The 24,225-nt window shown below is 37.7% G+C and overlaps 1 protein-coding gene across 2 annotated transcripts in view; it reads right to left on the reverse strand.

Moving 5' to 3' along the window:
- The window catches only part of TBC1D22A (TBC1 domain family member 22A), a 436,851-nt gene that overhangs the window by 189,216 nt on the left and 223,410 nt on the right, over window positions 1-24,225 (reverse strand). For both annotated transcript variants that reach the window (XM_018553897.1, XM_018553896.1), the window contains one exon: window positions 23,094-23,169. In XM_018553897.1, coding sequence (XP_018409399.1) covers window positions 23,094-23,169 — 76 coding nt within the window. The remainder of the gene's footprint in view (window positions 1-23,093; window positions 23,170-24,225) is intronic.

The following is a 24,225-nucleotide window of genomic DNA, read 5'->3' on the forward strand; positions in this document are numbered from 1 at the left end:
AGCAGACTTGGTGGAACACTTGGCCTTTTTCTGCCGTCAGTTTTCTACAGCATATCATATAAAAGAAAGGGTCACGCAACACGCAGACCTGCTTGTAAATACATACATATCAAACTTTGTTATTGACCACTGCTCGAACTTTCAGTTCAGCTCATAGTTACACAAAATACAACAGGAATAAATCTGAAACAATATTTGTCAGGCAATCTTGCAAAATACGTCACTTTTTTGTTCAACAATGCTGTAGTCTCATAAGAAACAGAGAGAAAACTGAATTAGTTTGCCAGAACTTGTTAACTCCATGTTTTACCTTTTACAGTTCTGTAAAATTGACTATAATGTGGATAAGGTCTGCCCTATCCGGATAATAAGATCATATTGCAACTCTGAGTAATGTTAAACATCTTGTACAACACACAAACGCTGCTCAGAAGTTTAATTAGCAGGCACCTGCTACCTACTGTATCCAAATAACAGGTACTGTGCTAAAATTAGATTAAAAGAAAACTATTAAAAAAAGTAACTAATTATTTAACTAATAAGGAATTAATTTGCCTTTATTCACTTATTGTTTGACACATTTACTGCTATGATCAAAGCAGACAAAATGCAGAATACCATATTTCACCTTTTATTGCAATAAATTTGTTCATAATTTATACTCTAGGGTAGACTTGAAGTCTCCTAAAATTAACATTTCCTTTTAAAATGGAACATAAAATCACAATAATATATAAAGTGACTCTTTGTAGAGTCAAATCTTATAACATCACTATCTTTGCAAAAAAACCTTAATGACAGACATTCTAGCCTTATATCTGCAATACTGTTAATCAAAGACAATGTAGTATTAGCTCGGCCCGCTACTGACTGCTCAGTGTTTGCAAAACCAGTGTACATGCATTGATGTGCTTAATGGCTGTCAACTGTTTGTCCAAAGGCCCATTTACATGTGTCCACTTTTTCCAGATGTGTCTTCCATTCCATTAAAATCAATTAAAAAAAACAAATTCAAATCAAAGTGTTTTGTAACACATGCGTTTGCGGACATCGCATGCAATAATTTGTGTTTCAAAGTGCATTGCACCGCACATTGATGGGTGTGTTTATGCATTTCCATTGATAGCAATGAAAAAATGCATCTAGCACACACGTCCAAAGATGAACAGCCCCAATAGGTTGCTTTTAACCTCTTACCACTAGCACAACGCATACATGCGGCAGCACGGCGGGAGGACCTTAACTCCAGGTTGCAGCATATATACATCAATAAAGGCTCTGCTGTTGTGTCTGTGAGAGCTCCTGATCATGTTACCATTGTGACAGCCACTATTTCCAAACATTAAGACCCAGTTAAAGAGCTGGGGGAGGCAATGGCAAGAGGTTAAAGCAGTCCCTTTGATACCCCAAAAATAAACAAAAAGAACAAAAGCCCCTGACACACTTTCCAACCAGTGAGCGCAAAAAAAAAACGTTCCTCCAACTAAGAAGAAAATAGAGGTTTTTGCAGCATACATTTGGTGCAAAACACTGCTAAGGTAAGCCCATTAGCCTACCTTTAAATTGATGAGAACAGCTGCCATTGTTGCTTTGTTGTAACTGATATAGACACACTCTGGGGCCTTCAGTTGCCTTGAGCAATCTTTGGGCGGAGTTAAATTAGTGATCCGATCACAAAAGCACTTACAACTTACAAAACCTACAAATAGCAGATTAAAAAAAACCAGAGGGTGCACCCAAAATCTGCAAGAATACATCCCAAAAATGCAGTGTGGCAAAGAGAGCCTAGTTATTTATTTATTCATTCATTTAAGGAGAAAGATCACATTTTTTAATGATAAACTTCATCACATCACATGTATGTAATGGTATTTTCTATACGACTGTAAATAGATATTTGTATGCATATGTTAAAAAAGCAGTAAGCCAAACACAAATGCCAAATAAATGGGCAATAACATCTGATGCTTTGGAAATGAAGAGAACACCATTTAGAACACTGTACTAATTCCTTAGTGAACATTACTTTCATAAAACAAGCAGGAATTAAAAAAAAAAGAAGTAAATAAAAATAAATAATTTGACATTTACGCAATTAATACACAATCTTTTAATCACAAACTTGAAATCAATGAACTACAACTGATCATTTTTCTCTCCCAAGTGAAATTTAGATAACCATGGCTTACACTGAAAAGCACTATATCAGTAAATGACAATCAAAGCACCCGTGCATTACAAGCTTTTCTACTTCTATTGAAAGGATTTAACTTTTGATTACAGCATCTTAAGCGAGTTCTCTGCATCAATGAACTGTGTATATCTTAAATACATAATTACACTTTCATGATTTTCAGCAGCTTTTAATAGAACTTATTAAAATTCTCACTGGAAAATCAGGTAACAAAGTTTTAAACATAATGAAAAGCTGAACAGATATATTGCTATACTGAAAAATCACAAAATACAACAGTGATTCACTTTAAGAGGAACATTACAGTGAATCAGTGTCATTAAAACATGCACAGGCAAAACACTAGCCGAAATAAGGGACATCCTAAAACATTTAATGTGAAAATGGCTTAATGTAGCTTAATGTACCATAATGTTCCTAAACCTCAATCAATTGCCTTGAAACTTTGCACAACCTAAGTTATCAGCTTCCCAAACCTATCCTGTAAGTTTCATGGATTTTGGTTTCCCACAAGGCAAATGAGTGACATTAGGCTTATTTTTTTGGGAGCTTAATGTGGCTTAACATACAAAAAACAACTTGGATGTTAATCGATGTCCCCCAAACTTCCCACAACACAAGACGCTATCTATACCAACATATTCTGAAGATTTGGGGTCATTTGATAAAACATACCAAAGGTTATTCACATTAAACTTTTTTATTCCTAGTGGGAAACCAAAATCCATGAAACTTCCAGGTTAGGTTTGGGAAGCTGAGGACTTGGGTCGTGCAAAGTTTCAAGGCAGTTGATTGAGGTTTAGCCAAATTATGGTACATCAAATGACCCAAAATCTTTATAATAATATGTTGGCATAGATGGCATCTTGTAATGTGTAAAGTTTGGCGGACATTGGTTAACAGTTAGGTTGTTTTTTGTACGTTAAGCACATTAAGCTCCCAAAAAACAAGCTTAATGTCACTCATTTGCCTTGTGGGAAAGCAAAAGCAGTGAAACTTTTAGGATAGGTTTGGGAAGCTGAGAACTTAGGTTGCGCAAAGTTTCAAGGCAATTGATTGAGGTTTAGGCACATTATGGTACATTAATCTACATTAAGCCATTTTCACATTAAATGTTTTAGGATGTCCCCTGAAATAATCACCTACAATAGATATTTTACATAAAATTGTACTGCACACTGATCTTTTTCAAAATAGGGGGTGTTCTATGTCAAATTGTTTCAGGAAGCTAAATATGACAAACGGAGCCAAAGAGTGGGAGTGGATAACTAAAACAAATAGGAATATCCACATGCTGTATGCAACAAATAATTTCTTATGAATTGAGTTTGTCCAAACTTTTTTCCTTCTACTTTTTAAAACAAGGGTCACAGGGTATACAATTTTGAATACAACAGTTGTGCCCACTCTGGGAAGAGGTCATTCAGAATTGGTGTGTGTGTGTGTGTGTGTGTGTGTGTTAGCAGCAGGTAACCAAGTCTCACTGCCACCATATTCCTGTAGCTGCAGTTACTATTGCAGGCCCTTTACCAGATGGTGGGGCCACGTGTCACATTGCACATGTGCCCTGGCTATTTAAGGTGAAGATGGTGCCCTGGGCTGCCTGGAAACGACAAAGGCAAGGTTATAGAAATGTACTTGACTGGCCGTTATGGGGATGACATAAGACAGAAAACAAAAGGATGTGTTCTGCTAGTGGAATTTTTTTATTAAAACAAACTGGTAAATTGATTCTACTAACAAAGTAATTAAAGTTGTTCAAAGATATTACAGAAGTTAGGAACCATCACACAAACACACAGAGACACCACCCCTATATGTGCAATATAGCAAAAAAAGGAGAAAGAGAGGGGCTTTTTAGGTGACCTCTGGGACATACCGGGGAATTAATCAAAAAATAGGGTCAGTTGATTCATAAATATAATAAAATAAGATTTTTAATACATTCAATTCATAATGTCAATACATAAAGATATACATTACAATTCATCCAGATAAAAATGATAAATAGATGTATGCAATATAAATAACCTCCCTGGAGCCCACACAGAAACCATGATTATTAATTCATATATTGGCCATTGCTCTCATTGTATTCATATCTTGTTAAATCATTATTTGTACTTAATTGTTCTATATCTCAAAATGGTTAGTTGATATAATTGATTTTGATTATCATGTAGACTTTTGTAAATTTACTTTCATACTCATACAAATACTACAGGTTAACCTCTCCAAAATCTTTCTGATGAAGCCTCGACGAAACGCGTCAAAGACTGGAGCAAGCACAGAATCATGGCTGAATTTTTGAGATATAGAACAATTAAGTACAAATAATGATTTAACAAGATATGAATACAATGAGAGCAATGACCAATATATGAATTAATAATCATGGTTTCTGTGTGGGCTCCAGGGAGGTTATTTATATTGCATACACATATTTATGATTTTTATCTGGATGAATTTTAATGTATATCTTTATGTATTGACATTATGAATTGAATGTATTAAAAATCTAATTTTATTATATTTATGAATCAACTGACCCTATTTTTGGATTAATTCCCCGGTATGTCCCAGAGGTCACCTAAAAATACCCTCTCTTTCTCCTTTTTTTGCAAAGTTGTTCAAAGATTAAATATTCTTTATTGTAAATTGACATACTGTATGCTAAGTAATGTGTAAGTACAATACTGGCTACCTCACACAGATCATAGTAATCTCCCTGAGAATGTATCCACTTGCCTTTCTTTCCAGAAGGATAAAGTCATGTTTGTTCATGCATTATCTAGTATCAGCATCGACATCCTGGATGGAAAAGATGTCTTAGAAATAATATAATCTAATAAATTCTGGTGCCTGCATAGTTCTCGGCTGGGGTCACAAATGTTACCTTGCAGCTACAAAGGTACACTTTTGTAGACAAAACAATTAGGGGATAGAAAATTGAATTAAAAAAAAAGTTCTACTGCCTAACTGGTGACATCATGATAGCCTAGGCAAGGACACTTCACTAAGCTCAATAGCGGTTTTTTAAAGCATATGTAAACCCAAGAATATAGCTGATGTAATATGCTGTAGTGTACTGGTCATTAGCTGTGGTGTATTTTCTTCTGTAGACTGTCTCTTCCTTTAGTTGTAGCTGGTGATCCTGCCAGTAATATTTGCTGTCCTAGGGAAACAACACGGACTGTGTATACATGTTTAGGAGAATCTATGTCACCTTACAATGATTGCTCCCAATTTGGACTGGAAGCCGACATGCTGACAGATAGTGTATGTTCAGCCTGAGCCCAGTGACTAAGCCCTGCACATCTGTGTTTCACAGTGCACAGAGCTGGCCCATGTCATCACTACTTGACACTGACCAACACCTAGGACATAGTTCAATGAACTGAAAGTGACCACTGGGAGGGGAAGAATCAAACAGTGCAAAGGTTTCAAAGAACAAACTGGTAAACATAAAAAAGTATTCAAAAACAAGGTAAGAAGCTTTTGCCTAGAGTTTTTTTTATAATGTCATTATAAAAAGGTACAATTTTTTTTAACATAGGGTGTTGCTGTACTTGTGACATGTCAGGGGTTTATCCATGCTAATTTTAAGAGCTTGACCAGACATAGGTCATCTTTTATCTGTTGAGACAATTCCCAAATTATCTCATGAAAAATGTAAAACCTTACTTTTAAACAAACTGTTGTCTAACATCATCACAAGTTGGCTAATTGGCTACAGCCACAATTAACAACTCTTCTACAATTTAGTATCTAGAGACATCCAATTCAACAAACTGTAGAACAGGAATAAGCAAACTCAGGGCCTCTAGCTGTAGTGAAACTACACATCCCAACATGTATCTGCCTCTGGGAGTCATACCTATGGCTGTCAGAGTCTTGCAATGCCTAATGGTAGTTGCACCACAGCTGGAGGGCCTGCGTTTGCCTAATCCTGCTATAGAAGATACTAGACCAGATGATTGTAGTTATAGCTTTCTTACACATATTTAATAGTAGTACATTATACATTAATTACTATTTTACAGATGATGCTGTAAAAATGATCTAATCCTAAATATACCTAGTTATGAAGCACTAAGTCAACCCAATCTCCATATTGTATTAAAGGCGATACATGCCTAAAATAATACATTTTCTTTTATTTAGCAGATGTAAGGGCAAAAGACAGGCTATGTCTGTATTGCATCCAAACTACAAAAAATTGTCTAGTGCTAATTCTTAACTACACAGAAGGCAAACACAACAGCAGACAGTTTTACAGCAAAGAACATAAACATCAACAGCATTTATTTTGAAACAGAATGCTAAACAAAGTAAGCAGTGAAGATGCCTTGTGCTTGTCATTTAAAGCATGTAAGAGGTGACAGATCCAATAGAACTTCTGGGGATATCATACTGAAAATGTCTGTGACAACTAGGAAACTGACAGCAGTAAAGGTCCCTGGAAGCAACAGTAACTGAACAAAGAAAGCACAAATTTAAATCTTCACTCTGCTAGGTGCTATAGTTGTTCAGTAAGGCTTTTTTATTCCTTAATAAAACATTATTAGATGATTTCATTGCAGTGAGATGGAAAAGAAATTAGATCCAACAATGTACAAGTATTTCCCAGTTAGCAAATAAATATAACAGAGGTACCCAGAGGCTGAACTAGCTGTATAATGTTACAATGTGTAGTTCTGCAGGTTTCCAAATTAATATGTTTGTGTCCATCATACCTGGGAGTCATTTAAGCCTTTGGGACCAGACTTATTTTAGTCAAAAGGCTGTCTTTTTTTTTAAAACAAGGTTACAACATTTCCAAGCAGTATTTAGTATTCTGCTCCTATCACCCTCTTTCCCTGTGGCCATAAATGTTAGTGTGAACACGGCAAAATGGCATCTGCACTATTGTGTTGCCCCTCCCATATCTTCAAGTTAAGATGGTAAATTAGGGAACACTGAACAAAGAGGGAATTTCATTTGAAGTGAAATGCCAAGATTTGGGACATATGCACAAATGGGACATGGATTTATAACCACATAGTCATTAATTAATTGTCGTGTTTCAGTGCTCCCCAGTGTGAATTTATTTTTGCCAGCTACCAGTCTTAGAAAACTGCTTATCTTTTCTGTGATATATTCTCTGCATTCCGCGCGTTATGCAGAATTCTTACTAGAAAGTAAAACAAATACAAGATTTACTATAGTAATTAGACATTTTTGCAATGCTAGCAGTGAGAGCAAAATAAGTTTAAAGTCCATCTTTGGGCATCACCCATCTCACACCCCTCCCACCCCCCGATTAAGCAATTGTAACCCCAACAATACCTTGTGGATCCAGGGCTGCAGCTGACTGGTCACCACTTTGAAATGTCATAAGGCAGCTCCAGTCTTCAGGATCCTAATAGGACTCCACTGCTAGACAAGCAATAGAAAGTGTCCACATTACCCAGGCAGTGACCTGGACAAATGAAGAAAGGCTTTCCTCCTTTGCATTGAAGACAATAAGAGACGGGACCCAAGGCATCACTGACTACGTATGTTCTCAGTATATTTTATCTGCCTTCTTTCCTCTTGTCTCTTTTTTATCTGTTACTAAATGTGTCACAAGTTGATGAATACTTAAATAATGCACTTTGGCAATATTCCTTTAAGAAAAAGAAACAACTTTGCCATTGCTTTTGTGTATCATGGATGGGCTGGGGAACAATGGCAACGTGTTTAACTGACTAATGTGGTTTAATGGTGAGTCAGCAATATGCAAATGCAATTTATATACCCTACACAATCCTACCTGTTTAAATCACACATTCTCTCAAAGTAGTGCAGAAATGACTTCAGACAGATGAAGAGCATTACAGGTATGACTTACATTTGATTTTGTGAATGTCAGAAAATTCCTGTTTAAAAACCATTTATGTCACTAAGCTGGAATGTTAACATAATTACCAGATATGCTTCAATCAGCTGACAAATGTACAGATGGAGCCAAACAACAGAACTGCCAAATGTCTAACATCTGCAGAACTTGGATACACGAGACCTCAATTTATTCCAATTTCCACAAGAGCCAGCTCTGTATACTGAGCCTGTGCAGAGTGTAACATATTTAGAAGGGTAAAGGACAGACAGAAAAAGGTTAAAACATTACTTAACCTTTCTGTGCTACACATGCTAGGCATACACAGAAGAATAATGTGAATGTGGCACTGCCAGAAAAGCTATCAGGACATTAACAGAAGGAGATAACCACTTAAAGCACATAAACTAACAATCTTGCTTGTCCTTGGTTATTTCCCAAAGCTGACTTCAAAACATTACATTAAACATGGGGTTAACTAAGACACTTAGCTATCAGTATAATAAAGATTATGCAGGCCATTTCTAGACTGAAAGCACATTTGCCCGCTGCTAACAAGCACATGAAATAGTTGAGTAAAATGCTTGTTGGCCACTTAATCAGATATCTGACTGGCAACATTTTATCTAACTTGTTCAGTTAGATAGGAAGTATACAATACTGTCCTATTGTTCTGAGTATTCTTTATGTTAGGAAAACAGATATACAGGCAACCTCTGATCTACCTAATCCCCCATAATATGAATTTGCATTACATATCTGTGTGCATCTGAGTTATGTTACATACCTATGTGCAGTGCTAAAAATGTATTTCTGACATTAATTTCCCTAATCTTTGAATCTGATCTGTCCTTCATCCCTTCCACAAACACAAAGCCCCAAATGTAGGTTTTTATTTTTTTACTAACTTACCATCCACCAAGTTGCAGCCAAATTAGTTAACCATGCATGTAGCTATCAGACTCAGGATCTAAATCTTAAAAATGTATTCAAGTACCTTAACTATTAACAAAAATACATCTTACTTCTGTATCACTCAGGTGTAGATCCTCAAATTATCTCTGAATTCATGCTGACACTGTGCTTTCTTTTGGAGGGTGGTTACGTTTGTTCCCCATAGTACCTGTGTGTCTTGTAAAGTAGCCACCACTCCAAGCTTACTCCCATGATGGACTGCAATCTCACATTTAGTTCACTAATTTGTATTGAAATTGTAGTCCATCACGAGAGCGAGCTTAGAGTATGGTGGCTACTTTACAACACACACAGGGACCATGGGGAATAAAAGTAGTCAACCTTCAGAAGGAAGGTCAGTGTCAGCAAAAATTCTGAGATGATTTGAGGATCTACAGCTGAGTGAAACACAAAAAAAGATGCATTTTTGTTAACAGTTAAGGTACTTGAATCCATTATTTACAATTTAACTGCGGAATTTAAGGTTACTTTTAAAAAAGCTAGTAAAACACCCTCTAAACCATATATTTTCTGAAAGCACAGAACCTTTAAAATTAAGAGATGGTGTTATCGATTTTGCACACAATAGCTGTGTGAATGTTTATCAAACATTTGCAATAAAATAATTACATTTCTGGAACCATCCATGCAAATATACAAAATTTAGGGTTTGCAAATGTTTTGCTTACTGCTGAACAATTTGTTTACTATAATTTTCTGCAATGTTAACAATTTATCATGTTTACACGTAGATAACTTGCTGCAAAATGCTACTAAACATTACAGAACTGCATTAAAAAAAATTAAGAGGAAACAACAAAAAACATACATATAAGGAAATACCTAATGGTTAACTGTTGTTTGCACTGTGAGCAAGCAAAGGGAATTTTTTTCAGTTGGCAAAAGCACAAATTAAAAAATCCCAATGACAGCTGTTTGGTTGTGTGGAGCCAAAAAATTATATATCTGGCAAACACATTAACAGCAAAATAGGGATAGTGTGATGACTAAATAGCATGAAGAAAAAGCTGTATTTAAAGGCATTAATTAGCATAACATGTCTAGTTTAGTATGTCCTCACAGTGCAAGGAGCCAGGCTGTTTCACAAAATGTAAAACATCAACCACCTAATGCAATAGGCACGCAACTTTTGAATTACCTTTTGCATACTTGATAAATCTAGGTTTGTAGCAGAAGTCAGTAAAATAAAGAAATTGCTGAGAGACAGGGATTTTTGGCAGAAGAGACATGCAACGTCTGCAAATTATTTATTTTCTGTGTACACTATAAGGTGCATTCACTGTGCAGTGTACACAATCAGCTTGTTCATGGGGTCTCTAAGATGCTGTGAATGGGCCAGGAGCCAGGGAGGTTGTAAATCCTGTGTGCATGCAGAAGAGAGTTACAACCCAATTCCACAAATTGGCACGGATGCTGTGTAAAATGTACATAAAAACAGAATGCAATGATTTGCAAATCTCATAAACCCATATTTCACTCACAATAGAAAACATAAAATCTTTAAACTGAGAAACTAGCAAAAAAAAAGGGTAACTTTAAGATAGATGGCAGCAACATGTCTCAAAAACATTGGGACATGGTAACAAAAAGCTGGCAAAACAAGGAAGAGGTGGGAGAACATTTTGCAACTAATTAGGAGACATGGCAACAGTTCAGTAATATGGCTGATTATGAAAAGAACATCTTAGAGAGTCAGAGTGTCTCAGAAGTAAAGACGGGCAAAGGTTTCCCAATTTGTGTCAAAAACTTGTCAAACCATTTCAGAATAATGTTCTTAAATGTAAAATTGCAAAGACTTTAAATATATCATCATCCACAGTACATAATACCAAAATACTCAGAAAATCTGGACACATCTCCATCCACAAGGGACAAGGTTGAAATGCAGTATTGGATGCCCATGATCTTGGGGCCCTCAGATGGCACTGCATTAAAAACAGGCATGATTCTGTGATGCACATCATTAAATGGGCTCAGAAATACTTGCCAAAATCACTCTCTGTGAACACAGTTTGCTGTGTGTGTTTTTAATGTATACATTTCAGCAATAGGATACTACTATAAGAACACACTATACAAATATATCACTGTACACAAACACCTCATGGGAGGTCGATTTCCTGTCTTTTAAAAGAATAGAAAAAACTGACTCAAAGAGACACTGTCCCCAAAAACAAATGGGCTTTAACAGCCACGAAGTTAAAGCCCATAGCTGCAGAGCAGGGTGGTACACCGATACTTAGGGTAGGAGATCTGGTTGATTTGGAATAGCCCGCAGGGTGTCTGCCGAAAGTTTGATCAGACCATAGGATAACAGAAAAAGCGCCAGAACAAAAACAGATTAAAAAATTCAAGATCATTTTTGACTGTTGATAAGTAGGTCATATAAAAAAGCCACTTCTCGGGGCAAAACCACTCCCCCTTTATTAGAGCTCAACACTGAATAAACTCAGATGGAGAACATACAGACTACACAGATCTATATTAGAACTGATGATACACTCACCTCGTAGGGTAGCAGTTGTTGAGCCAGCAATAGTTACAGATATAGATCTGTGTTGTAAGTTTATATTGTGCCCTTATGAAAGGGGGGGGGGGGTTGCCCCAAGATGTGTTGTCTGTTTTTATATGATCAATTTAACTATTAAAAATGATCTTGGTGCAATGACAAGATGTTGTACCTTTCTGTAGTCCTTTGGTTTGAGCTACTCTCGATTGAGGGAAGCCTTGCTGTGTGGGAGCTGCCTCACCAGATCTACTGAGTTAATTTTACATTTTTCCTTCATCTGACACCATGCACATGTTTTAATATTCCCAGTGCATCTTTAAATATACTGTTCGAAGGTTAGATAAGGTTAGAGTACCACATCTACCTGGCACAGTCTGGAGTTATCACCGGAATGTCCATCCATGTCCATCTTGCAGAGTAGAAGAGGAAGGAGTTTCAGAGAGGGAAAAGCATATATTATCCAGTACTGAACCCACAGGGTCACCAGAGAATCTGCTGCTTCCTCTTGCTAGAGGATCTCTGCATCTGGAATAATTCAGGTGTCCACATCTGGTATTGCCCACCTGTAGTACAAGCTCTGAAACACTCCAGGTGCAGGGACCACTCCCCTGAGTCCAGATGCTGTTGGGTGAGGTAGTCTGTCTGCCAAATGTCGAAACCTGGTATGTGAACAGCGGATAAGTCTGAAATATGGAGTGGCACTACTATGGCATTGTCTGACTGAATCCAGATTGGATGATATTCCAGTTGGCCTGCATTGTGTCAGTGTCCAGCATTACAGGGACAGACAACTCACTTGCATCTCCAGAATGTTGAGTGGTAGATAAGATTCCTCTATCAATCAAGTCCCCCACAATGACAAGCGTTGTATGATTCTTCCCCAGCTCTTTTGGCTGGCATCCATTGTAATGATCTTCCATGACATTGGGAGCAAGGATTTTCCCAGCACGAGAGCTGGATTCCTGAGCCACCAGGCCAGAGACAATCTAGTCATGCATGTCAGACAAATTGGTTGATCTATAGACTGAGACGATTTGTTCCATGAAGACCAAATGATGAATTGTAGGGGTCTGGAGTAGAACTAAATGAATGGAACTGCCTCAGAAAAGGCTACCTTCAGGCCCAGAACGTTTATACAGAATGGGAGTGGAGTATCAGCACTGTTTCTTGAGGAAAAGGTCCAATGGATCTTTGGGATTAATGCTACTCTCCCCTACAAGAAGTTGCTTTATGTTCACCTAGGTTGCCCCCTAAAATATCACACAACCCCAATTCAAAAAAAGTAGGGACGCTGTGTAAAATCTACATAAAAACAGAATGCAATGATTTGCAAATCTCATTATTCTGACTCCAATTGTTGTATTAGTGATGTATCCCTTGCTGAGACCACTTTGCCTAGCCTGAATAAGCAAATACAATCACTGCGGACAATCTTCATCAGATAGCTGAACTCACCAAATACCTTTTTCATCAACGAAGATCTTTATTGAATGCAGCAGGTTATAGCAGACAACAGGATGTAGAAAATGACTGAAAAGATAGTATTTGCAGGTCAAAAGATGGTAATGCTTTCCCCCATGCGAGAATAGGAACATTTGGCCATAAGACATGCAGTCATGTTGGTATAAAAACGTATATGATAAAGAAATTGGAAATACATCATCAAATGGGAGGGAGCACAGTAAAATATGGTGCAATAACCAAAATATGGCAGTATATGAACCAGCTATACTGATAATATGCTAGCAATGCTGGTAATAGCTTAAGGAAAATTAACTAGTATTTAATTCACAGTAACATGTGTATTAACCATGACTATGCATTGTATCATATTTTCATACAGCAGCTCTAACAACACACTCAAACCCATATTTTATTCACAATAGGAAAAAGAAAATATATTAGAAATGTACAATTTTAAGAAAAAATTATGAATGTTGTCCGATTATTGCCTGATATAGGATTGTAACTGCTCAACAGTCCTGGGTCTTTGATATATTTTTCCTTTCAAGATGTTCCAACTTATTTTCAATTTGTGAAAAGTCTGGACTGCAGGCAGGCCAGTTAAGCACCTGGACTCTTCTACTATGAAGCCATGCTGTTATCATAGATGCAGTATGAGGTTTAGCATTGCCCTACTGAAATATGCAAAGTCTTCCCTGGAAAAAACATTGTCTGGGAGCATATACTACTCTTAAACCTGGATATATCTTTCAGCATTGATGGTGCCTTTCCAGATGTGCAAGCTGCCCATTCAATACTCACTAATGCACCCCCATACCATCAGAGATGCAGGCTTTTGAACTGAGCGATAACAACAAGCTGGAAGGTCCCTTCTCTATTTAGTTCGGAAGATGTGGCTACCATGGTTGCCAAAAAGAATGTCAAATTTTGTCTTGTCTGACCACAGGAGAGTTTTCTACTTTGCAACAGACCATTTTAAATGAGCTTTGGTCCACAGAAGACGGCTGTGTTTCTGAATCATGTTCACATAAGGCTTCTTGTTTGAATGACAGAACTTTGACTTGCATTTTTGCATGGCATGGCGAACTGTGTTCACAGACAGTGATTTTTGGAAGCATTCCTTAGCTCATGCAGTGATGTCCATCACAGAATCATTCCAGGTTTTTTTGCAGTGCCGTCTAAGTGTCAGAAGATCACGGGCATACAATATTGCGTTTTGGTCTTGTCCCTTGCGCACAGAGATTTCTCCAGATTCTCTGAATCTTTTGATATTACGTACTGTAGATGATATATCATCAGCAATTTTACCTTGAGGAACTTTACAGGTGAAACTCGAATAATTAGAATATCATGCAAAAGTAATTGCAGTAAGTGCTGCAAAAGGGGCCCAAACCAAGTACTGAGTACATATGCATGCTTGTACTTTTCAGAGGTCCGATATTGTTCTATGTACAATCCTTGTTTTATTGATTGCATGTTATAATCTACTTTTTTGAGGTTGTGGATTTGGGGTTCTTGGGGTTTTCATGAGCTGTAAGCCATAATCATCACAATTATGACAAATCACGGCTTGAACTATCTTGCTTTGCATGTAATGAGTCTATCTCATATATTAGTTTCACCTTTTAAGTTGCATTAGTGAAATAAATGAACTTTGCACGATATTCTAATTATTCGAGTTTCACCTGTATTTGGATATTGTTTGACAATTTTTAGATGCAGCTTCATACAGATTGGTGAACATCTGCCCATCTGTACTCCTGAAACACTCTCACTCTATAAGATACACTTTTTATATCCAATCATGCTACTGACCTGTTGTCAATTAACCTAATTAGTTACAAAATGCTCTTCCAGCTCTTCCTTGTTAGTACCGATTACTTTGCCAGCTTTTTGTTGCCCTGTCCCAACTACTTTGAGATGTGTGGCTGCCATCAATTTCAAAATGACTTTATTTTTTTTTTCTTAAAATGGTACATTTTCTTAGTTTAACAAATGCATATGTTGTCTATGTTATATTGTTAATAAAATATGGATTTATGATATTTGCAAATGATTGCATTCTGTTTGTATGTAGCTTTTGCAGCGTGCCAACCTTTTTTTGGTATTGGGGTTGCTAAATCTGGGTCAGATGTGTCAGGGTTTCTTACCATTCCTCCTCCTCCTCCAGTTGACTGCAGCATGACTTGTTTTGCAGTATGCTTGACAATGCTGTTCCTCTTTGGTGCCCTCTATGACCAAACCTGTAAACATAATTCTGCAACTACTAACAAAACTCTTAACACATTCCTGTTTCAGAGTGATGACGCAAACACCAGCTCATTATTTAACCATCTGCTTGTCCATGCAGTCTCTGCCCTTGTGTTTGTGCTGATCAACCAAGTGTGCTGCTGTTATTCCTGTTTGTCTATGAACCTGGCTCTGGCTGACTGATCTCCTGGTTCCTGACTCCGGCTTTGTCTCCGTTCATACCACTCTCAGTGTTCACCGACGTGGTTCGGATTACTACCCACTTTGGCTTCTGATCTTTGGCTTGGTGCTAACAACGTCCTGGACTTTCTCCATTGTTTGTTGCATTTATGTTTATAGATGTTTTCAATAAACTCCATTTATTTTTGCTGCACTGTAAGTTTTTGTCTGGTTTCTTCTTGGTTCCCTAACAAGATGTTTGGGTCAAAGCTCAACTTACAATGAACTCTACTATAGCTAATCTGGCCAATCACATAGACAGGTGTTTATTTGTTATGAAGTTTGTTCTTTTCCATCTTTTATCTTTGCATCGCCATGTTTTTTTTTAACATGCAAGTGGATACCAAATAATTTCCAATTGAGTATCATTCTAGTCTCATTTACTCATCATCCTTATTTTGTACTGATGTCCTTCGTACAGTGTCTTTGATATATTTGTAACTATACATCAATATATTGTGTACTCTGTTTTTCTTCTGTGTTAATAAACAGTTGTTTAAAAAATAAAAAGACATTCCCCAACAAAAGGCATGGGCAGCATGCATTTTTTTAATTGTTTTACTGCAGACCAGCAATTAAGCCACATAGATCTCCTGATGATCACAGACAGGAGACTCATTTGGGAAATAGAATAGATAACTAGACTGTCAATACAATAATGAAGGACTAAAGGCAAAAGTTCTATGCGCTCTACAACTAAAGCGACAGTAACAACTAGAGATGGACTCTTTGACATCTGCGTCCATTCCCCTAATGTAAGACAGACTGACATCATGGCCATGACAGGTTGCATAGCAGGGCATGCGGGCGAAAATGAGGATCAGGAGAGGGTTTCTAAATGTTTATCAGTAGAATCCTTAAACATGAAGGCATCCTTAATAGGTTTAGTTAGTGTTCTGTTAAGGTGAGAAATTGCCAGATCCTCAAAAGGAAACAGCCTACTTCTTATTAAAAACTTAATCAAATGGGCGCTGGTCTCAGAAGAGTTTGGGGGAAGTAAATTTGTTAGGAGTAGCCCAGTCTTTATACAGCACAGGTTGAAGTAAGGAGTGTACTGGAACAGACTTCATAGTCTTTGGGCCTCTAAGGCAGTGGTCCTCAACCCCTCTAGGGCCGGGACCCCTTGGTAACATTTGCCAAGTTGTGGTGACCCCAACGGTAAAATTTAGGGATGACGCGGCTGCTGCAGCGACATCTGGTGGCTTGGCGGGAGAACTGACACTGCTGCACTAGGAGAGAGCTGAGGAGGACTCTCACCTAGCACAGCAAAAATCACAAAGCGACACATAGGTTGAGAACCACTGCTTAAAAGAGACAACGAATCCCAGAGGAATACAACAAATCGCAGCAATAGTCCATTATACTATAATGTTCTATTGCTGGGATTTGTAGTCCTCTATAGCTGGTGTTATTCTGCAGTGTGCTGTATAATGATTATACGGTGCACCGCAGAATAATGCCAGCTATAGAAGACTACAGCAAATCGCAGCAATAGTACAATTGTAGTCCTCTGTAGCTGGTGTTATTCTGTGTTGCGCTGTATAATGTACTATTGCTGGGAGTTGTAGTCCTCTATAGCTGCTGGTATTCTGCAGTGTGCTGTATAATGATTATACGGCGCAACGCAGAATAACGCCAGCTGCAGAGGAATACAGCAAATCGCAGCAATAGTACATTATACTATAATGTATTATTGCTGGGATTTGTAGTCCTCTGTAGCTGCGGTCCGATGTCAGAAAAAAAAAAACAGTGGAGAAAGTTTTGCTGTGCTCGATAGAGCAGGCGACCCCCGGCAAATAGTCATTTGACCCCCGATGGGGTCGCGACCCACACGTTGAGAACCGCTGCTCTAAGGGATCCCAGACTGGTAACTGCACTAGCAGAAGCTTCAGTTGACTGAGGCTTATTAAAACACAATTCCTTCTAACATGGACCTGTGAGATGCTTCTTTAGACAGTATATCTGCAGCAAATTCTGCGTCCAGTCAGCAAACGAAACTGGAAGGTTACCCATAACATCAAGCATAGATACAGAAAACTCTTCACTGTATTGACCCAAGCAGGTGACAACAATTTAGGCTATTGGTGTTTGGTCCCTTAGTAGGGACATCGCAGGCTGCCTCGGAGCTCTTAATGGATCAGAGTTTTAGTAACCCAATGCTGCTTCCTTTGCGCTTGGGATCCTACATGCTGTCCTGTTTGGCAAAAACTTAATGGGACACACCAGCATTTTAACAATTTCTGGGAAACCTGATGGAATGGGGGGGATAATGGTGCCTGTATAAATGTATTCAAATAAAGCAGTAGCTCCCAATGCTCAAGCGAAATGGCAAACTCAATTAATAGTGTGTGCCACAGCTCTGGAACGTACTGTATTCTTATAGGATGTTAGCTTTAAATTTACTTGACTAGCTAACTTTACAGATTTGATGAAAAATACATGTTGTCTACATAGCTTAACAGTTCAGGTTCAAATTACACACACAGAGTCAGTGGCTCATCTCTTCCCTCCTTCCCACTCTATACAGGATGCTACAAACTTTGTGTGTTGTAAAGTATCCACGGCTGCAAGCTTGCTCCAATGATGGACTACAATCTGGTGTTTAGTTTACTTACTTGGTATAAAATTATTAGTCCATCACGGAAGCACTCTTGGAGCGGTGGCTACTTTGTAACACATATAGGAACCATTGGGAACAAAAGTAGACACCCTCCAGAAGGACAGTGTCAGTACCAATTCAGAGATGATTTGATGATTTACAGCTGAGTAATACACACATTTAACTTCTGAACTTAGTGTCACTTTAATGCCCAACTTGAGGACCAATAGGAACCTACCAATCAATTTACCCTTCCTGTCCTTGCACACCTCCCCACAATTAATATTTAATGATTTGCTGTTTAAGTACCCAAGTATAAAATAATAGATGTGGTCACAAAATGATTACTATTCCTACTTCCCTGTCTCTAGCACCGGACTGCGGGAGGTATTTAAAGAAGCTCACATATCAAAACATTGTGAGTGCCGTTCTATGCAGGCTTCCAGGAATCCCCACAGTGAACCCAAACAGTGCAATGACAATAAGGACCAAGGGGTGTTTTCATGACTGTCTGGTCTCAGGCAGTGATTTTATTTTCTGGATCCAGATATTTAGAAAGTATAGCAGGTACATTTTACGCCGCTCATAAATCCAACGCACCAGCAAATTTCCAGATATCTCCCTGCAGCACTGGACATACAGAATAACTAGGCCCTGTGCATCCAAAACACTATCCAAATGGCATTAAGAACACAGGCTGGTATAAGCATAACAGTTTAACAGGGTAACGCTCGTAGACCCTGTAGCTACATAGATACCAAACCATATGTTTTTTTTTTGTGTCTGTTTTGAGATTTTAACTGTTCACCACTGCTACTCTAACATGACAAATGATTCCCAAAGCAGAATAAGTTTTATAAAGAGAAAACCGCACAGAAAGCATGCTTTGCATCTCCCTTAGTCTAATTAAAACTACTCTGAGCACTAATTTGTGTTATGTAAACAACAGGCATCTTTTAGTACATCTGTACAAACCACTACACATTCTCTTTGATAATGGGAAAATACATATTTTTCCCTCAATAATTAGTAAGGCATTCAAACTTATCTGAGATAATACTGAGGATTGTATCACCATAGCAAAATTCCTAAAGCTCTTGCAGTGGTAACCTATACTATGGTGCAGTTAAACGTGCATCATATCCACCATTACACAGCAACTAATTGTTCAGGATTCTAACAGTCTGATACAAACTTAACACAAAACTGTGCAGCAGTTTATTTTAAAGCAGAACTATTAAACTCCCTGCAAGTAAAGAAAAAACCTGTGGATGTAGTTCCTAATTCCCTGTCGTGGACTGACAACATATGCCTTTTTCTGCAGTTAAATTGCAAGGAAGTGTGTAATCCTTGCCCAGATGCATTTTAATAAACTACTAAATCACACCCAGTCTTCTTATCTTCACAACAAAGAGAGTGATTGTTCTGTAGTCCATGATATGAACTAGAAGGGCTACTTGAGATAACAAAGGAAGTGAGCACAGGACAGCTGTGAGTTTTTACCATGATCAACAGGTATCAAACCAATTTAACAAAATGCTTATGAATTAGTGATGCACCAAAATTGAATTTTGAGACAAAACTAAAGATAAAAAAAATTGTCAGGCTGAAACTGAAAACAAAAATTACGTTTTTTTCCAACATTTTAAAAAATGTTTAATTTTTAAATAATTTTATTATAATGGATTTTTCTTTTTACTTTACTGCTGGGGGCTCAAGGGAAATATCAGAGGTCTAAACAGAGCCCTGATATTTAACTTTAAAAAAAAAAAAAAAAAAGAGATTGAGTCCTCACTCTCTTTTTCTGCGCCCCCTTTTATGAAAGAACAGGAAGCCTCTATAACGAGTGTTCCTGTCCTTTCATACATTGTGGATATAGTATGCGTTACTATGTCCACAATCATGAATGAATCGGAAGTCATGTAGAGCACTTCCTATTCATAACTGGCACATAGTAGGCACACTATGGCCAGCTATTTACAAACACTCAGCGATCAGCTGACGGTGTTTGTATACCGCTCTCCATCCTGAATCGGCTGTCACAGGAGGCCGAGTGGCTGGTGGGGGAGGAAAGCTCTGCCTCCTGTGACAGACCACAGCGCTCTCCTACACTCATTGCTCTCCAACCTGACAGCTGACATCGCCCCGCACTGCTCGACATCCTGACAGCGGTCATCGCCCCGCACTGCTCGACATCCTGACAGCGGTCATCACCTGCTCAGCCTCCTGAAACCTTCTCTTTTCCCCACTGAGTGCTGGCCACTGCATCAGAAGGCACACAGATCTGTGCCCAGAGGGGAGGAGAGAAGATAGGGATACAATGAATTTTTGGCAGCATTTTTGTCCATAATGGTAAATTCATCATTTTGCCAAAAGTGCCATTTTCGGACAAACTTTGGGTGCATCCCTACTTATAATAGTATATTTAATAGACTGAAAATGTGCAAATAAGAGGAGTTCATTATTAGGATTTACATGCACTTTAAATATGTATGGGATTATCTTGACAACTAAAAAAATAGGAAAATCCATTCATTATTGTAGAATCTGATTTTGTAAATCGAATAAAAATAGAAAAAATTATCTTTTTACAAGATAATATTAAGCTATTTCCGCAAATAAAAATCTTTTTTGTTTTCAATTCCACCACTGGCAAGTTAGTGTCACAGAAAGCTTAGTTCTGCTTGGCATCACTTTGTTAATGCCCTGTTCATTAATTTAGCAAACTATCAAGAGAATATTTAAAGAATGGGCCTGCTTTATCTGTCGAATTTCTTTTAATTAAATTTTGCAGTGGCACGATGACAGTCAGCCTTTCACAAAGTGAATTGTTTTAGGAGCTAAGAGGCCTAACCACAAATCATATTTGAGCTTGTGTTCATTTTCTTACATTCTGCTTGTATTTAGTGAACTAAAAAACACCACACAAATTAAAAAAATCGGTTAGCCCATACTAGTTATTGTATTTTTACATATAAAGTGGTTAACTTCAGACCTGCAGTCAGATACCAAGTTTTGTCTGCAAATAAAATTGTAACTTAAAACTTGCCATCTTAATCCATTTTCTTCAATATATTAGATGGTCCTATTGTAGGATGAAAATGCAAATTTGTCCACAAATGTCTGCAAATTAACCCGTTCATGACTGAGCTAATTTTCAGTTTCTTTTCAAGAATGACTGACACTTTCAATTTTTGCTGTGTGATTATTCCACAGCAGCAAGTTTTGATTATTATTATTTTTAGTTTTTTTTGTATAATACTTATAGTATAAAAATATATTTATATATAATTTTTATTTTCCTAATTTTTTTACACTTTTTTTGTCAGTTTATCAGAATCAGATCTCACTAAAGGTTCTTGATCGTGCCTAGACGATCAGAAGTGATACATTTTAAGTACAGAGATACATTTGGATCTCTTTGCCTGAAATGTATCTAAACATTGGGTCAGGCTATACAGCAGTCAAAAGGAATAGCAGAGAGGTGAGTCACTGCTACCTCTCTGCTATCTTCAGCTGTCAAATACGGGTTCGCTATATAGCGGTCCCATATTTGTATGTAAAGGCTTCATTCTCTCATTAATGAAAGAAAGAAGCTTTGACAAAAGCCCAACTATTTCATTAATGAATGCCTCAATACTGAGGCATTCATTAATGAATGGTAACAGCTGAGAATCAGCTGTTACCGGCATTACAGAGCCTGATATCAATTGTCACGTGCAGTGTACGTGGCCAGTCATGTAGGCACTTTGTGATGGGACGTACACTGTACGTCTCCAGTCACGAAGGGGTTAAAGATATATGTATCATGCACTCTTTGTTGTTAAAATGTTATATTTAAAGGATAAGTGCAATTCCCGTATTTGTGTCCTCTGGCCAAAAAAACTATGTAAATATATAAACAATTTTTACAATACTCCGTCTGCATGAGATTTATGTACTTTTAGTGATTTAGTGCTTTTAATCTGATTTGAAAATCTGATCCATGCACTTGAACATGCAATGGAGCACTATGTATTTACCCACTGCATGCACCAAGCTACAGGTGCAGATGGTCATTATGGTTTGGAAACTTAGGCGAGTGACAATAGAGAAAGACCAAGTGGTCCTTTTAATTTTTTTTTAACCATTATGTCCGAGTCTAGACCTATGTTTATCCCACATATGTTTAGAACCATATACTGTTGACTGATACCACTACTCTTTAGTAAATTAATGCCTTCTAAGGTTAGATAATGTCCCTCATGTAAATGAGATCATGTCAATGTTTTCCTTTTCTTAGCGTCATACTGAAATTACTGTACTGCCTTCCTAAAACCTTATTCACACCCCTAATGTATTCAAAGGTTTCAACCATGTCCCCTTTCTCTTCTATTTCCCAGGATGTCCCTGCAGTCTATCCTGATATGATTTATCCTACAGACCATTTTTGTTACCTGTCTCTGAATTCTCTCCATCTTAGAAAGAAGGGTCTGGCATTTTAAGGTAGACAGCCATACTGAATGAGGGATAATGATAGAAACATTGGTTAGCAAGCAAAAATAGCAATCCACTCTACAAGAAGCAGTGGCATACTTCTTAGACGCTGTACTGAACAAAAAGTGGATCAAAGCCTTGCAAAAAAAAAAAAGAAGATATCAACTACTTTGAGGTTTTCTAAAGACGAAACTTAAACACTTTTCTCACAAAAAGCACCCTGTGAAACTTTTTTGTTTCTTTTTTTGTCGTCCCTGGTGAATGCTGTGCTGTAAAAGATTAAAGAATTTTTATTATGTAGGCCTAAAAAAACTAATTTGTAAAAAAACTCCATTTTTTTTTACAAATTAGTTCTAGTATCTTGACCTAAAATGATCCACTGTAGAAATCTTCAAAACAGCACTCTTCCCTATGTTAAATAACAATGACATCCTATAGGAGACATACTTAGGTAGACTGGCATAGCAAATAATTTTACTGATAGGATATCAATTTGGTGCGCCGTAATGCTATATTGCTGCAGCTGAAGCAGTTCCACACAACTTACCATCAATACGGCTAACCAGCTCCTCCAACATTTTCACTTTCTTCTGAATTCCTGGCTGTGCAAAGGTGTAGTTATCCTGCAGAGGTACAAGAAACAAAAAACTGTGAAGAACCAGGTATTGCAGCAATTATAAACACAACTGAGACACTAGCATAAAGTTATGCAATAAGTCACAATTCTAAGTCAATACTCTTTGCTAAGCAAACTTGTTGCAGGTGAATTAAAATAATGAATCCAGATGATTAGTAGCAGTCAGGCAACTATCATCTTTAGAAGGAAAGGTGAGCTACGGTAGTCTCCATACTTCCTCTGCACAGGTGTTCAGGAAAGCTTCTCCTCATACTTTTCCATGTCATGCTCTGATCAGGTCAGAGTAGGTAGCTAGGCAGGTAAGAGCTCTAAATTCAGTGTAAAAAAAAAAAAAGTGAAATGCAGCCAGGCACAGGCACCCCAGTGGTAACAAGGACCTTTGCCAGGGCACACTTTGTCACACTAATCTCTCTCCTTCTACATTGTGCTAATGCACAATAAAAATGCAGTTGCAAAGTGGAGTGTCACTTCTGGGTAAATTTTTTAAAAAAAGTGAATACTTGCCTTTGTGGATGGGCTGCATTCGCTTAAAATCTTGGTTCGCTCATTTTTAGCATAATAAGCATAATACGTTACCATGGTAACCAGCTGCTACAAGGCATACCCTACTATAGACCCAATAAAAGACAGCTGCAATACAGCAATGCCCTGCCCTGAAAACTTGTCCTAGTTGGATGTGTGGATAGGTTAACTGCTGTAAGGGAACATAGTGTGGCTCATATGATAAATTAGATAGAGGGATAATTGAAGAGGACTCTCCCAGTTACAGCTGAGAACTGATAAACACATTATCTGTCAACCACTGTATTTTTTTTTTTTAAAGACAGTAGACTTTTTAAAAATATAATATATTGGAAAAATGTCCTACTTAATGCACAACACCAGACCAACCAGATGACTCTACTCTCTCAGGCACCACTTGCAGTTTGATATTATCAATTAATGAATCTGCGGATTTGTACATCTTCTGAAACCACATGCAGAACTTCAATTAGAAATGTGCTGCAAACCTTCTGACAGAATTCCTTTTGTATCTAGCACA

The sequence above is a fragment of the Nanorana parkeri genome, unplaced genomic scaffold (assembly GCF_000935625.1).
Source record: "Nanorana parkeri isolate BGI_ZX_2015 unplaced genomic scaffold, ASM93562v1 scaffold133, whole genome shotgun sequence".
NCBI classification, from domain to species: Eukaryota; Metazoa; Chordata; class Amphibia; order Anura; family Dicroglossidae; genus Nanorana; species Nanorana parkeri.